This window comes from Puma concolor, chromosome C1 (genome assembly GCF_028749965.1).
Source record: "Puma concolor isolate L17-30 chromosome C1, mPumCon1.1.hap2, whole genome shotgun sequence".
Classification (NCBI taxonomy): Eukaryota; Metazoa; Chordata; class Mammalia; order Carnivora; family Felidae; genus Puma; species Puma concolor.
The window spans coordinates 203,612,617-203,628,018 of record NC_141674.1 but is presented as its reverse complement, the minus strand read 5'-3'; the positions used below and the strand labels follow the sequence as shown (position 1 = coordinate 203,628,018).

The 15,402-nt window shown below is 55.6% G+C and overlaps 1 protein-coding gene across 10 annotated transcripts in view; it reads left to right on the top strand.

Annotated features, from left to right (window-relative positions):
• TNS1 (tensin 1) overlaps nucleotides 1–15,402 on the top strand; it is a 225,789-nt gene that overhangs the window by 113,261 nt on the left and 97,126 nt on the right. For all 10 annotated transcript variants that reach the window (XM_086719592.1, XM_086719590.1, XM_086719591.1 and 7 more), the window contains 2 exons: nucleotides 1,253–1,294; nucleotides 14,643–14,684. In XM_086719592.1, coding sequence (XP_086575718.1) covers nucleotides 1,253–1,294; nucleotides 14,643–14,684 — 84 coding nt within the window. The remainder of the gene's footprint in view (nucleotides 1–1,252; nucleotides 1,295–14,642; nucleotides 14,685–15,402) is intronic.

The following is a 15,402-nucleotide window of genomic DNA, read 5'->3' as shown; positions in this document are numbered from 1 at the left end:
TCCCTTGGGCTGCTTGGAGGACAGCCTGGGTCAGGTGGAGGGAGGGCCCGGCTGAGGGTGGCTTCTCGTCAACAGCCAGGTCCAGCAGGGCCTGGGCTTCACCGTTACTGCTTCACTGGGGTGGTGGCTGGGGCAGGGGTTGCCCACTGTTTGAGGAGGCAGCAGCCCCCTCTTTGGTGATCCAGGGCTTGTGCCCAGACACCCTCATGCCCGAGGGAGAGCCTCCCCCTAGTCCCCTCTGTGGGCCCCTTGGGTTGGGAACTGGAGCCAAGATTGAGGTATGAGCTCCAAGAAAAACGTGTCCCGGCTAGAAAAAAAAGAACACACTGCGCCTCTGATAAAGGGCCCTGCTAATTGTCAGCGTAGTGGTTTTGGCTGCCCTGGCTGGGGAGGGGGGGGTTGTTATCTCAGGGAAGGGAGACATGCAGCCCTCCCTCCCCAGTCCCTCTGTCTGGAGGCCCAAGTTGCCACCCGCCGCCTCCATCGGAGAGGAAGATGAGGATGATGTGGGAGCCAAAACATAAGAGACTCTTAAAAACTGAGAACAAACTGAGAGTTGATGGGCGGGGAGGGAGGGGAGGGTGGGTGAGGGGCATTGAGGAGGGCACCTGTTGGGATGAGCACTGGGTGTTGTATGGAAACCAATTTGACAATAAATTTCGTCTTAAAAAAAACCAAACAAACAATAGCTCACCCATACAGGGTGCTTTCACCCCTCAAGGCTTCCTTGGGAAGAGCTGGCAGGGGCCCTTCGCCAGCCTGCTTCCCACATGCTGAGGGGACCCCAGACACTGCCGTTTTTGGTGAGATGCCCTGGTGCTGGGGAGAACCTCCTTTCTTAGAGGTCTTAAACGTGTTTTTAAAAAAATTTAAAACAAATCTTAGCCTACTGTAGAACATAGAGCAAAGAAAAAAAATCCTTATTCTTATTACCTCAACCCATTGTTGTGAAAAATTCTGGTGCACTGACCTCCAGTCTTCTGCATATTTTTCTACAGAACTGAAAAATTGTGATATACATTTCGTTTTTGCCTCCTGCGGCACCCCCTCTACCAAGCATTATTGCCTGAACGTTTTCCCATGTTATTGCGCAGGCTTCCAGTGGCCTCTCAAGCTGGAGATTGTCATTGTGTTGAGTTGAGGGAAGGGGTGTCTAGTGTGGAGGTGGGACCATTGGAATGATCTCAGGAGGCCCTGGTTTTCTATGGGGATGAAAGATGCTAACCTTGCCCTTTCTCTGTTCCTCCCACAGGTGGCTGCCCCCTGCATTCCTCCATCCAACCATGAACTGGTGGTGAGTGACAGTCCCTTCCCTACCCTGCTGGTCTCTCCTCCTCTTTCCCCAGCTCCTTGGTTACAGCTTACTTTAGACCTAAGCATGCTGCAAGCCCCCGAGGGTGCTGGGCAATTCGGGGAGGAGGAGGAGGAGGGGGACCCTTCCCAAGGCTGAAGCCGGACTGGGAGGAAATGAGTCATGAGGTCCCTTCTGATGAGATGCAGGGCCTCCTATTTCAATTTGAGACTTAAGTCCTTGGAAAAACCCATAAAAGGGCATCTTGCATGCCTCCGAGGCCTGGCCAGGTGCCTATTGTTCTGGGGCTTCCAGGACCAGGGGGTGGCATCTCCTTCTACCTGCCTGGTCCCGGGTCAGGTACCCTTCGGCTGGAGGAAGGAGGACGGGAGGCATGACCCACAGAGTTCACCTGCTTGGGCAGGTGCTCACACTCAGGTGGCCTGTTCCACCTCCAAGCTGGAACTGACTCTGCTTTTCTGCCCTGTCTCCCTGTCTCCCGCCCTTCCCTCCCCTATCAGGCTTCCAGAGAAGTATGGACGGGCAGGACTCATGAGTTGTGGGCTGGGGAGAGGGGCCTATTCCAGACTGATCCCAGCTGGGCTGATTTGGAACACTGGGAACTTTTCTTCCCTACCCTCTCAGTGCCTTCGCACCCTGTGAAGGCCTCCTGCTCCCCAGCCCAGTGCTGGAGGCAGGCAGGGCCCTGGAGGCTGGAGGGGGAGGGGTCTGCCCCACACGGGGCATGCGTGTGCATGCGGGGTGTGTCACGGAGGGCCCCGGTGGGCACAGTCAGATTTGCTGGTGCAGAGGAGCCTGTGGTGACCCTGGTGTGGGTGGGGGCCGGGGGAGGGAGCAGGGGTGTCCCTGAGGCCCAGGCTGTTCCAGATATCTACATGCTCGCTCAGCCTGCATACTGCAATCTCTGTCAGGCCACCTGGTCTCTTCTTTCCCTCCAACACCCGTTGGCCGAGTGACCGTGGACCAGTCCCCCCCCGCTTTCTGGACCCCAGTTTCCCTTTCTGTCAAAGAGAGGGGTTGCTCTAGATGCTCCCCAGGCCTTCTCAGTGCTGAGAAGTGTCCCCTCCACTGAGGGTCATTGATGGAACTAAATCAAGTTTGTGGAAGTGCCTGTGCCTCAGACACCTCGGACCCTCGGCGGTGCCCCTGCCCTCTGCACCCCAGGCCCAGGCCCTCACAAGTTGTTTCCCTTCTGTGCAGCGGCCGCCCCTTCCCCTCTGGCCTCCCCTGGCTCAAGCCCTCCTGGGCCTCAGCTCTGCCCAGCTGTGCCGCTCCAGATGTGGAGTGTTATTCGCGCAGGGCCCAGTCGCACGTCATCTGACAACAGTGGGGGTGGGGTGCCGCGGGGAGGTGGTGGTGAGGAGGCCAGAGTGCGGGCCTGGTCTGCAGCCACCAGCGAGAAGTCTCTCTGGGATTGCTGAGGGTCACCGTGGCGGGCCGAGAGCAGGGAGGAGGAACATAAGTCTCATCATTTCAACCCAACTGCCACCACCTTGCCTCTGAGAACAGAATGTCCTTGGCTGGTCTTGGACAGCTGGGGGGTCCGAGCTTTAGGGATCTTGGGGCAGAAGCCAGATTCCTGGCCATTTGGAGTCTTGTGAGCTTTGTTTATGTCAGGGTCAGGGGTTGGGACAAAAGGGAATAGGTTGGCACTCCAGCTGGAAGGATGTCAGATACCAGAAGGAACTCCTACCTGTCTTCCGTCGGGGTGATGTGCCCCACCTGTGCAGGGGACTCTGCCCTTCCTGGAGGCTGGGTCAGCCACCTGGTGGCGAAGCCGTTGTGACACCAGCTTGTGCCCACAGAGGGCCCCCACCTGAGTCAGAACATCCCCGCCTCCTGCCCCAGCACTGGTGAAGAGTGAGGGGTTAGACTACCCCCTTTGGATCCTGGCTCCCCAGTCTGTGGTATGCGATCTTGAACACACTGCTTAACTTCTCTGGACCTCAGTTTCCCCTCTGCAGATTGGGATTTGGTAATAGCAGCCACCGCATGAGATTGTTAAGAGAATAAAAGGAGCAAATGAATGTATTTAATTCATCTGGATTCAGGGCCCTCCAGCAGCTGCCCACTTGATTTGCGTAAAAGTCCAGTTTCTTGCATTGGCCTGTGTGTGGTCTACGTGACGGGTTTCCTTTCTGACCTTGCCTCCTTCTAGAAGCTCTCTCTTTCACCGACTCTGCTTCAGGTACCTTGTCTTCTCTCTGCCCCTTGAACATAGCAGGCACGATGCTGCTTCAGGGCTGTAGAGCCTGCAAGGCTCTTTCCCTCCCTCGGATCTTCCCACAAGTGTGAGATTTCTCTTCCCCCCGCAACCCTGTCTCCCCTCCCTGCTTTCCATGTCCCTCCACGTATCGCCGTCTGGTACACTGTGTGTCTTACAAGGTCCCCCTCATACCAGCATGTAAGCTCTGTGTCAACAAGGGATTTTTACTGTTGTGTCCATTGCTGTGTCCCCACTGTCTGGCACATAGTAGGTGCTCAGTACGTGCTCACTGGGTGGCTAGAAGGAAGGCTTGCAGCCGGGGGCCTGGTGCAGATTAGGTGCTCAGTAAGCAGGGCTGCTGTCGCTCCTATTCCCTGGCTTGCTGATGGGTGGGTATTAGGGGGGCTGAGCTCCAGCTGGAATCTCTCCTGCTGTCCCCAGAGAGTGGGAAAATGGCCCAGGGGAAAACCGGGAGAAAGTTTGGCTTCCCCCGAGGGCACTCAGCACCTTTTCCTCAAGGCAGGCAAGGCAAGTGCTTTGAGCAGGTTCACAAGAGGGAGGAAAGGGTGGGATGTATTTTTTCCTTTCTTTTCCATTTGCTGCCTCTCCTTCAGCCTCGGCAGAGCTGGTATCTGGTCTTCCTGCCCCCTTCCCTCGTGCCCCACACCGTGTGTGTGTCTGCCTGTGGTGTTTTCTCCATGTCTCAGTTGGGCCCCAGCGCTCCCTCTGGCCTTCTCACCCATCCTGCTTAGATCTTACCCCCCTGGGATCGGGGGCCCGCATCCTGGGCACAGGATTTCTGCCCAGCCTCTGCCTGCCAGACACATTTTCCAGCCTGTGCCAGGCCAGCCAGGGCAAAGTGGCTTAATCTTCAACCCGTGTTTTCATCTTACTCAACAGATGTTGCCCAAGGCCTTGGGCAGCAGGGTCCTAGGGTCACCTCCCTCCTGTGGGGTCTCTCGGTGGGGGCAGGATGAAGAGGGGAGAGAGGGCTTGTTTGCCACGGACACTCCTGATCCTTGGAAGTTGCTGAAGCCGCTTTCTCAACTTCTGACAAATAAGGGTCAAAAGGAATTTCCCGAGGGTGGTGGCCAAGTGGAGTGGCCACCGAGGTCTGCCAGATGGTGAGCCCTTGTGCACACACAGCCTGGCACCCAGGAGGCCTGGGCTGGCGAAAGATGGGTGTGCGCTGCTTCTCCTCACACAGACCAGCCCCCTGGCAGGTGCTCCAAAGGGCCTCGTGGAATGAATTGGAGGTCCGGTGCGGGGTCTGTGCGGGGGGAGAAGGAAGGGGTGAATGGGGCAATTGGAATCCCAGGCTGGCTTCACCCATAATAGCAATCAGAGCAGTAGTTCAAAGTTAACCCTCGTATGGGACTTTCCATTTGCCAAATATTGTTCTGAAAGCTTTGCAAAAATAAACTCATTTATTCTTCATGACAACACAGCAAGAGGGATGCTGTTATTATCCCCGTGTTACAGATGAGGAACTGAGGCCTAAGGCCACAGAGCTATTCAGAGGGGGGAGCTGGAATTTTAACTCAGTAGTCAGCACCACAGTGCACCCTCCACTCCTGTCAGTAATGACAGACAGCATTCCCTTGCATGGCACCTGTGGGTTTCAAAGCCCTTCCCCTGACATTGGGCTATTCGGAACCCACAGTGAATTGTGTGGAAGTCTGGGCACTTCCAGACAAGTGTGAGACCAGCCTGGGTGGACAGGAGGAACACATTGTGCAGAGGAACAATCTGGGGATCAGAAAGGCTAGGTGACTTGTTCATGGTCACACAGCAGTGCCTGTGGGGGAGAGGGGATGGGTCAGGAGTGTGGTTTTATTTTATTTTTTAAAGTTTATTTATGTATTTTGAGAGAGAGCCTGTGAGCAGGGGAAGGGCAGAGAGAGAGGGAGAGAGAATCCCAAGCAGGCTCTGAGCTGTCAGCACAGAGCCTGACTTGGGGCTTGAACCCACGCACCATGAGATTATGAGCTGAACTGAAATCAAGAGTCAGACACCCAACCGACTGAGCCACTCAGGTGCCCCTGGAGTGGGGTTTTTGATTCCTGGTTCTGCTTTCTCCCCAGGATACCCTAGATGCTTTCTGCTGATGTAAACACTTAATGCAACCAGGTGGACTTTTCTGGGATTCCCTTCCCTTCCCTTGCCTCCCCCCTTCCCTTCCCTCCCTTCCCCTCCCCCCTTCTTTTATTTATATGGCGTCAATGCTGTGAAGTTGATACACAATGTTACATTAGTTTCAGGTGTTGGGATTTCATTTTCTTTTCTTTTTTTTTAATTTTTTTTAACGTTTATTTATTTTTGAGACAGAGAGAGACAGAGCATGAACAGGGGAGGGTCAGAGAGAGGGAGACACAGAATCTGAAACAGGCTCCAGGCTCTGAGCTGTCAGCACAGAGCCCGACGCGGGGCTTGAACTCACGGACCCTGAGATCATGACCTGAGCTGAAGTCGGACGCTTAACCGACTGAGCCACCCAGGAGCCCCTGGGATTTCATTTTCTAAACAGCACCAACCACCAGTCTACCTACGTAGCCTGTTTGCCAAAGGATCCGAGATTTAAAGGAGGGTCTGTCCTTCCATCTTTCTGTCCATCCATCCTACCAACAGACATTTCCCGAGCACCCACCTTGTGCCAGGTGCCGTTTTAAGGCTGGGGCTGTAAAGTTCTTTTCTTCCACAGTGCCAGGCCTTCTAGAAGGTGGATGGGGTTGGGTGGCATGGAGTCACAGGAATGAGAGGGCTTTAACACTGTTTGGTCCAGTGAGGCCCTGAAAAAATATTTTTTGACTTTTTTTTTCTTTATTGTGGTAAAACACACGGAGCGTAAGAGTCACCGTCTTCACCGTTTTTGAGCGCAGGCAGTGGTGTTAAGTGAGTATTCCACTCCTGTACAACCATCACCCGTCTGTCTCCGGAACTCTTGTCGTCTTGTAAAACAAAACTCTACCCATCAAACAGAACGCCCCCTCCGCTTCCCCCGTCCCTGCCAATCACCATTCTGCTTTGTATCTCTGTGAATTTGACCGCTCAAGTGACTCATGTCAGCGGAATCATGTAATACGTGTCCTTTTGTGACTGACTTGTTTCACTTCGCAGGATGTCCTCAAGGCCGTGCTGTGCTGGCAGAATGTCCTTCCTTTTCAAGGCTGAATAATGTTCCATCGTACGTGCGTCACATTTTGCTTACCCGTTCCCCCGTCGGACATCTGAGCTTCCTCCGTGTTTCCATGTTTTAACATTCATTATTGCGAATAATGCTGTTTTCTTGATAGCAGCCATCCTCATGGGCGTGAGGTGGTGGCCCTGAGATTTTCAGATGGCTTCCCCAAGGGGTGGATCTGAGGGAAGAAGGCACCATGCCGCCTCACGGAAGAGGAGAGGATGTGATGTTAATCGTTTCCGGAGAAGTGTGCGGAACCCTCAGCCCCCGTGCTGCCGTCTTGCCCTCCGTTAAGGAGAGTGGCTAGGAGTCACTTCAGTTTGGACGCCAGTCTCTTGATGAAATTTCATCTTGTAGCACTGTGTGCCATGAGTGACCATCTTGGGAGATTCTAGAAAACAGAGCAATGTCAGAAGAACCCCATAGAGCCTTGGTTTTTAAAGGAGAGCGCAAACTCAGGACATTGCATTCCAAGGAAGATTCCCAGAGTGGTGAGGGAGGCTGAAGATCTCAATTTGTGCAGAAGGGCTGTGCGGTCTGGAGAGGGGAAGATATGGATGGAGTGGGTGCGGAATGGGAGTAAGAACGTGAGGAAGGACAGATCGGCTTGTTTTCTGTTGCTCTCCGGAGTAGAACCTAGTAGGTGGAGGTTATTAGAAAGAGGAGGAGACTTGGATGTGAAGAGGAGCTTTCTAACACCTCAAATGGCCCAGCGGGGCCATCGGGGAGAGTCTCTGTCTATTGCTGGAACCCATACTCACTGATACCTGTTAGGTATGAGGCTGGTGCTGATGGCAGGTCCCTGCTCTGGGGAGTGCCTGGTGGCAGTCCTGGTGGAGGTCCTGCCTTTAGACTGGGCTGTGAAGGGACATGGTTCCTGGAGGCCAAGGCATCCACTAATGTGCTGACCACCACCCCTGGGACCTCCACTGGGAGGGGCCAAAGTCAGGCCTTTGCCCTCAGGAGCCCTGCCCTCTGGAGCCACGTTTAGTGGGGGCGGGAGGAGAGAGAGATTTATCAGGTGGAAATGAATTAGTGCCCGCCTGGGGGCAGGGGTCTGACCAGAGGTACTTGGGAGCCAGGGAAAGAAGCAGTCAGGTTGTGCTGTGGTAGTTGAGGAAGTCTGTCTCCTGTTCCAGGTCCAGTTTAAGATGTGAGCAAATGGAAGAGAGGTGGGAAGGAGGAGGGAGAGCTGAGACAGAGAGGGGGTAGGGCCTTGGTGTGAGTTACCGTTGGGAGCCAGGGCAAATCCAGGGTAAATATTTTTGGCCAGTCTGCCCTTGCTGGGTGGGGTTGAGGGGGAGGGGAAGTGGGGCCAGACAATCCTGTCTCATTTTGGTTGGTGGCCCTGGCTGGGCATGCTGGTGGAACTGGTTGAGTGCAGGAATGGAGGCAGAGTGAACCCGGCATGTGTGGCCAGATGAGGGAGGAGTTCACAAGCTGGGCAGGGGAACTTGAACTTGATGAGCCAAGCAGTAGGGCCGTTATGGGTCCGTGAGTGGGGAAGTGACCCAAAGCTGGATCTGAGTCTGCTGCCAGCTGTGGGGTGTGGCTGGGTGGCGAGGGGGCTGCGGGAGGAGGGCTGGGTGGCCGGAGGCTGGCACAGGTGCTTGGCGGGGGGCAGAGAGGATTTCGACAAGAGTGGCCAGAGGGGCAGGGACGAAGGGCCGAGTGGACTCCCAGCGCCCTGGCTGAGGGGAGAATAGCATCCAGGGTGGAGCAGAGGGTAGGAGGTGTGTTGGGGGGAGTACTCCCCCCTGGCCTGGCCAGGTGTGTGCATGCCACCCCTGCCCTTGCCCCCTCTCAGCCAGGAGCTGTGCTCTGGGTCCCTCGGGGTGAACTGGGGCCGGCCCGAGGACAGGAGTGGGCTTGCCCGGGCCCCTCCCTGGGGGGTGCGGGGAAAATCAGGCATCACATTCCATTTAATCACACCCAGCCTGTTCTCTTTCTCTGGTGGCCTAGGCCTGCCCGGGAGAGGATGTCGCCCCTGGAGTGACTTCACTCAAACACTTCGGGGGGAACCAGGCTGCTGGCCTCCCTCCTACCCTGGCCGGGCCTAGCCCTGCTTGTTCCACACCCTCTCTCCAGCCCCCTGCAGCCAGTGCTGATGCCCAGCCTCAGTGGCTCCCCGTTCCCAGGATGGCCGTAATTAACACGAAGGGTGGGGGGCAAACACAGGCTTTGAGGCAAAGACCTGCGCTCACGTAGAGCTGGCCAGCCTCCCTGGACGCTCAGTTTCTGCATCTGCCAGAAGGGTTCCAGAGAGCCTCTGCTGCCTCAGCTCGTTTTATCCTGTGCGATGGTCCCGCTCCCACCCCTGGGGCTGTGGGGTCTGTAAAGTGCCATCCCGGCCACGCCCCCTCTAAGTGCCCAGGAAATGGCGCTTCTCTGCTCTTCCTTATGCTACCAGCCCCTCCTTTCATCTGCTTAGGGTTCTATTTCTGGAACGGAGCAAGTTAGCCCGGAATAACCTGCCGTGGGTCCTGGGGCTGAGGACGCCCCAGCCCCCCGCTGGCCCTACCTGCCAGCTCCCACCTGTTCTCTCCACTCCTGAAAGGCAGCACTGCCTGTGACCTCACAGCCCGTTGCCATGGCAGTAGATGTGATGTCATGGGGTCTTTTGGGCCTGAAAAACCGCCCGGATTCCAGGCCTCCCAGGGGGCAAGAGTGGGGAGGGCTGAAGGGGTGGAAGGGAGGAGGGTGTGAGGAATTTCTGGACAGAATGTTCCTCCGGAGGCTGAGTCTGCATTCTGCGCCAGACCCCTCCCCCCAGCCCTGGGCTTGGGCATCCACCCGCCTCCCCCCATTGGCCCTTGCCTTGCCTTTTCCTTCCTCCACAACAGCAGCCCACAGATACATTTTTTCCCCAGCCCACCCTCCCTGCAGGCCACCAATATGTACTGCACAAACCCCTGGGCAGCATCCTGGCCACCCAGCCCCTCGGGCCCACACAGTCGGGGTGGGTATGCATGCATGGAGGGGGCGTGCCTGTGTCTTTTTTTGGAAAAAAAAAAAAAAACCTTGAGGAAAGGATGTGCAGTTTCCCTTATCCGCCCTGTGGTTCACAACCCCTCACATTCAGGAAGTTCTCTCTGATGTCTGATCTCAGTGTCTTCTACTGTAGCCCATTTCCTCCTCTTCCTATGGCAGTGCATTGGAGGAGTCTCTTCCTCCTGAGGGTCCGAGACAATTAGTCGTTAAGTCACAGAAAGCTTGTTCCCAACAGGAGGGCAGTTGATTGAGAGGAACTCTCAGTGAGTGAAGATCATTGCCAGGGAGGGGAGCTAGAACCTGAGAGACAGTGAGGGAGCCTGGTTCGAATCCCAGCCCTCCTCCCTACTAGCTGTGCTGCGTTGGGCAAGTTACTGAATCTCCTGGACCTTCTGTCTCAACTGTAAAGTGGGGTCCTGCTTACCTCACAGGGTGGTGATGCGGATTGACGATCGTGAAAGTCAAGAACCTGATATGACGCCCAGATCATTAGCACTCAATGAACAATTACTGTTATTGTGCTGATGTTATGAAAAGGCATCCCCAGACGAGGGCCAGGAAGAGGTAAGGCAGGTGAGGCACCCATGGTGGAAAATGTGAGAAGGCATGTTGCTCTCAGGGTCGTGTGGGTGCACGTTAAACTGCCTGAGAGTGAATGCCTCCTTACATTTTCTGCCCTAAGCACCTCACCCTAGTCCCTGCCTCGCTGCGGACTTAGAGTTTGGGACCCTAGAGCAGGGTGATCTGTGAAGAGCAAGGCTTGGCCATCAAGTGGCACCAGGTCCAAACCCTGCCACCTGCTTGGCGTTGTCCTGGCTGGGGGCAAGGAGGATTCCTGAAGACCCCTGGCAGGGCTGTGAGTTGACTGCCCTCAGCTTCGGAAAGCCTGGGGTCCTTAGATCTAGGTTTTGTGCTGGGATTGGGTAGGGGTGGGGCTAGATGAGGGGTGCCCTCCCTGTCTGGGCTTCATCTGCTATATCCTTCTGCAGCTGAGCCTCAGGGGGAAGGTAGGGGAGAGCCTTCCTGCTAATGCGTCCTGCAGGTTGGCTAGAGATTGGGGTGAGGGTTAGCAAGGTGAGCTCAGCGGTGGGGTCTAGAGACCTGGGTGCCAACCCCAGTATTGCCGTGGACCTTCCTGCGAGAGGCTGGGGGACTCAGACCTCTCTGCACCTCAGTTTCCCCATCTGTGAAACAGGGAGGGAGGGAGGAGATGGTGTCTGAGGTCCTTGTCAGAGCTGGTGTTCTGAGGAGTGGTGTGCAAGGATGGTGTGTGTGTGTGTGTGTGTGTGTGTGTGTGTGTGTGTGTGTGTAAGAAGGTCTTGGCCCAAATCCAAGCAAAGATGGAGGTCAGAGAGCTCGGCTCCAGGAGGTCTGGGGGCACCAGCCTCACGGTCAGGGGTGAGCATGGTCAGGGGGCCAGGGAAGATAGTGAAGGGCTCTTGTGGTTAACTCACTCAGTCGCTATTTGCTGAGGGCCTACAGTGCACCAGGCCCCGCCCCAGGCTCTGGGGGCTATGGGGACTTACCTTGTAGTGGGGCAGGAAAACCCTAAATGAGATAAGCAAGTAAAATACATAGTGTGTTGGAGAGCAAGGGGTTCGAAGAAGAAAACTAAACCAGGGAACGGGGAAAAAGAATGTTTGAGTGGGTGTGTATCCACGTCCCGAAGGTGGGCTGACAGCCCAGGCGGAGTGGGTCGCTGTGGCCATCGGAGCTCTGGGTCGGCCAGCTCAGGGCCCACAGGTTGGGGTGCTTTGGGGGTTTCCCTACAGCACAGTCAAGGGGCTGGGGCAGGGGCAGCCTCAGGGAGACCGTGACCTTGTGCTCCCTGTCCCTTGCCTTTTTCATTCCCAGAAGCTCCAGGGCTGGCGGTGCCTGGGGAACAGAGAAGCAGGACTTCAAACCTGGGAGGACTGGGATGCAAGACAGAGGGGTGGGGAGCTCAGTGTGCATGCTGGGCTGTATTTGCAAACACCGCAGGGTAACACTGGGTGTCTAGCTCGGGAGGGGTTTTTGGAAATTTTTATCTTCTCAGAAAGCATGTCGACCACTAAGTCGAAGGCGTCTGATGGCTGACCCTGTGGCCGCCCTCCAGCTGGCCTGGGGAAGGGGTGGGGGCTGAGGGGCTGGTGCTCAGATGATCGCTGGCCAGGAGGGAAGTTTCTCTTGCAGTGCTGAGGCCTGTGGTTTCTAATATTGACTCGTCTCCCTGGGGAGGGGTGGAGCAGGAGGGTCAAGGCGGGGTAGGGTGGGCCTTGGGAGTGTGCAGGGTGGAGACGGTAAATAACAGCTAACCTTTATTGAGAGCTTCCAAGTGCCAGGCCCTATTCTAAGTGCTTAATGTGCTCCGTCTCATCTGATGCTCACAAAATAGCGCAAGGACAAAGTGACCTGCTCGCGGTCACAAGTTAGTAGCAGAGAGAGTCAGGACGGGGCCCTGGCTGCTAACGCTGTTAGCTTAGACCTGTGGTTTTCAAAGTGGCATCCCCACGCCTGGAAACCTTTGAGAGATGCACGTTCTTGGGTTCTACCATAGGGCCACTGGATTAGACCCTCTGGGCAGGGCCCAGCCACCTGTATGTCCACAGCCCTCCAGGGGATTCTGAGATCCTCCCCTCCTCCCCTCCCCGCTGCCCGCCCAGTTCACAACCTGTTCTGCCCAGAGTCAGGCCTCTCAGGAGGCTTTACCCAGAGCAGGACAAGGGCCTCTTAAGGGCCTGTAATGAGCCTGGGGCAGGTACTTGGTCCCCACCTTTTCTGTCCTACCCGATTTCTGTCCTTTCTGATCCCTGCCCCCCCCCCCCCCCCCCCCCCCGTCTAGACAGGCTGGTTAAGAGTGAGGGCTTTGGAGTTGGGAGATCTGGATTCAAATCTCAGTTCTGTGTAGACTCTGCACACAGAAGGTCCCTGGGATCAGCCTGCCTGGAGTGTTCCTCCTTTCCTGGAGGCTAGAACAGCTCAGAGAGGAGGCAGTTGGGCCTTCCTGCTTAGCCACAGTCTCCACAGGAGTGTTGCAGAGCCCTGGACCAGAAGGGATAGTGGCAGGGTCAGGGCACCACTGCCGAGGACTCCCCTGGTTGGGGCTGGTGGTTGTTGGAGGCTGAGGGGAGAACCTGGCCCCAGTTAGCAGGCAGCTCCTAGAACTCAGGCTGGGATAGCGGTCCCTTGGGATTTCCAGACTGCCCCTGCCGGGTGGCCTGTGGTCCGGGAGTGGGGGCTGGAAGAGGGTGGCTGAGGACTGGGGCTGGGCTCAGAGGGAGTGGAATGTGACAGCTTTTCTTCTCCAGAGTCATCCTCAGATGCCAGGCGGGCTGACCTGGGGCCTGGGAGGCGCTGGCTGACTTGCCTCCCCATCTCTTACTCTGTTCCTGGGCCCTGTCCTCCCTCAACCATCCACATTGTCTTGGCCATGAACTACTCAGGAAGTTTCATCTTCTGGAAAGAAGTTTTGGCCTCAGCCTCCTATCTTCCAGGCCATAGGGGTAAAGGGGTCTGGGCCATTTCCAGAAAGAGCAGTGCTACCTTGATCCCAGCTGGCTTTCTTCCTCCATGCCCAGCTCTCCTCCCTGATGCCAGAACCTTTCAGAGGCCATTCTGTCCTTTCCCCTGTCTTCCACAGGGGTGAGCAGCTCACCAGGAATGGGGTCAGGGCAGACGTTTCCTATTCTGAGACACTGTCCTAAGCTGGTTCCTGCTCATCATGGCAACGGCTTGCTTTCTAACCTTCACGGTCATGCTCACGTCCTTCTGTGTGATTCAGGGGCCCCTGGAACTTTACTGGGTGGGAAACAGAGCCCTCGAGACTGTAGGCAGGAATTGGATCTGGAATGGGAAGTTTCTCTCCTGTATGGGGGAGTCCAAGGAACCCGCTTTTTAGGATCCCTTTAGTAGGAAACACTAATGTTGTCCTGGTAGGGAAAGGGTGGAGCCAACATCAGGGACAGGATCAGTCCAGGATCAGCATCAGGACAGGATCAGCCGGCATGTATTGGTGGCCGGCTACACATATATCCCAGTCCCCGGCGTGAGGGATATGGCAGCTGAGTTGGTAAAAATGCTGCTTTGAATGTTTTTTGGAGGCAGGTGAGTAGGACTCACAAAACAGTATTTGGGGAACAAGACATATTCCCATGATGAGATTATTTATACCCGAAGGACCAGAGACGTAGCACAGAGAGAGGGCTTATTGGAGATCCAAGGTGGGAGGGAGTCCTCCTTACTGGGTGTTCAGGAAGGGCCTCTGGGCGGAGACCTTGTCAGAAAAGAGTGTGGACGCAGGAGCCATTCCGCAAGCAAAGGCCTGAATGTGGGAATAAACCAGGAGATCTAGGGACAGGTCTGGATGGGGCAGAGCTTTGGGGCAGGGCTAATGGTGGGGGGCTTTGAAAGCCCACAGAAGAGTTAAGTCTCTGGCAGACTTCATCCTGGACTGTGGGGATTTCACACAAAGACCATGAAGTGCGGAGTCCCAAGATGGGGTTCAAATCCTGTTGTGGCCAGTAGTAGTCGATGACTTTGGGCTACTCATTTACCTTGTCCTTTTCTGTGAAGTGGGGGCTCAAAGGTAAAATAATGGGACCCACCTCACTGGGTTCTCGTCATGAATAAATGAGCCGGTACAGGTGAAGATGGCTGGCACGTAGGGATAGGCATGACCTTGACCCTCTCTGTGTTCCTTTTGGAGGGGTCAGCAACTGAATCACAGGCCTTGGTGAGAGGTTCATCGAGCTGGCTCGTTCTAGTACCAGTCGGATTATTTTACGTTTTCCGAACTCTGCCTCCCAAGCATGGGGCTAGCCAGGTTACGTCTGAGCCTTGGGTCGGCGGCATGGGCCCTGCTTCAAGAGGCATTCCGCCCCTCACGGCCACCAGCCCTGAGAGAGCCAGCCTGAGACCCAACCTGTGGCTGTTCGCCCTGAGGCCTCACACTGTTTTCTCCCTGTGTTTTGCAGCCCATCAACCCTGAGAATGCCCCGAAGAATGTAGCCGACACGGTGAGTGGCAGCAGGTGTGGGAAACAGTCTGGGCATAGTGTGGGAAGCTCAGAAAGCAGAAGGTGGATTTGGGGGAAAGTGAACAGATGTGTTTGGGGACATCTTTCTGGAGTAGACTTGGGGAACTTGGGGGGAAGTGATGGGCTTGTGGGTCACGTGGGGACCTGGGCATCTGACATCACTTACGTGTTCGGAAATGGATCGCTAGGGAATTAGGGAGGCAGGTGGGAGAGGCCAGTGGTTAAATGTGGGTTTCTTTATTAAATATGTAGAATGTGAGAAAGCCAGGCAGATGTTTCCAAACAGAACTTTCTGACTTAGCAGAAAGACAGACAGTTTTCCAATTTCCTCAAGGCTGCATGAGGAGGAGGGGAAGAGAGTGGGTGGGTCCCAGAGTGTGGAAATTGAGATTAGCAGCTGAGGGGGATCTCCTGGCAACGGCCAGCACGTAACAATGGGCTTACAGTTGGAGGGCTTGTGTTCAGATCCTGCCTCATACAAGCTGCTTCTTTTTTTTAAGTTTATTTATTTACTTTGAGAGAGCAAGCAAGCAAGAGAGCAGGAGTAGGGGAGGGGCGGAGAGAGAGAATCCCAAGCAAGCTCCACACCACCAGCACAGAGCCCGATGCTGGGCTCGAACTCACAGACCGTGAGATCATGACCTGAACTGCAACCATGAGTTGGACGGTTAACCGACTGAGCCACCTAGGCGCCCCTT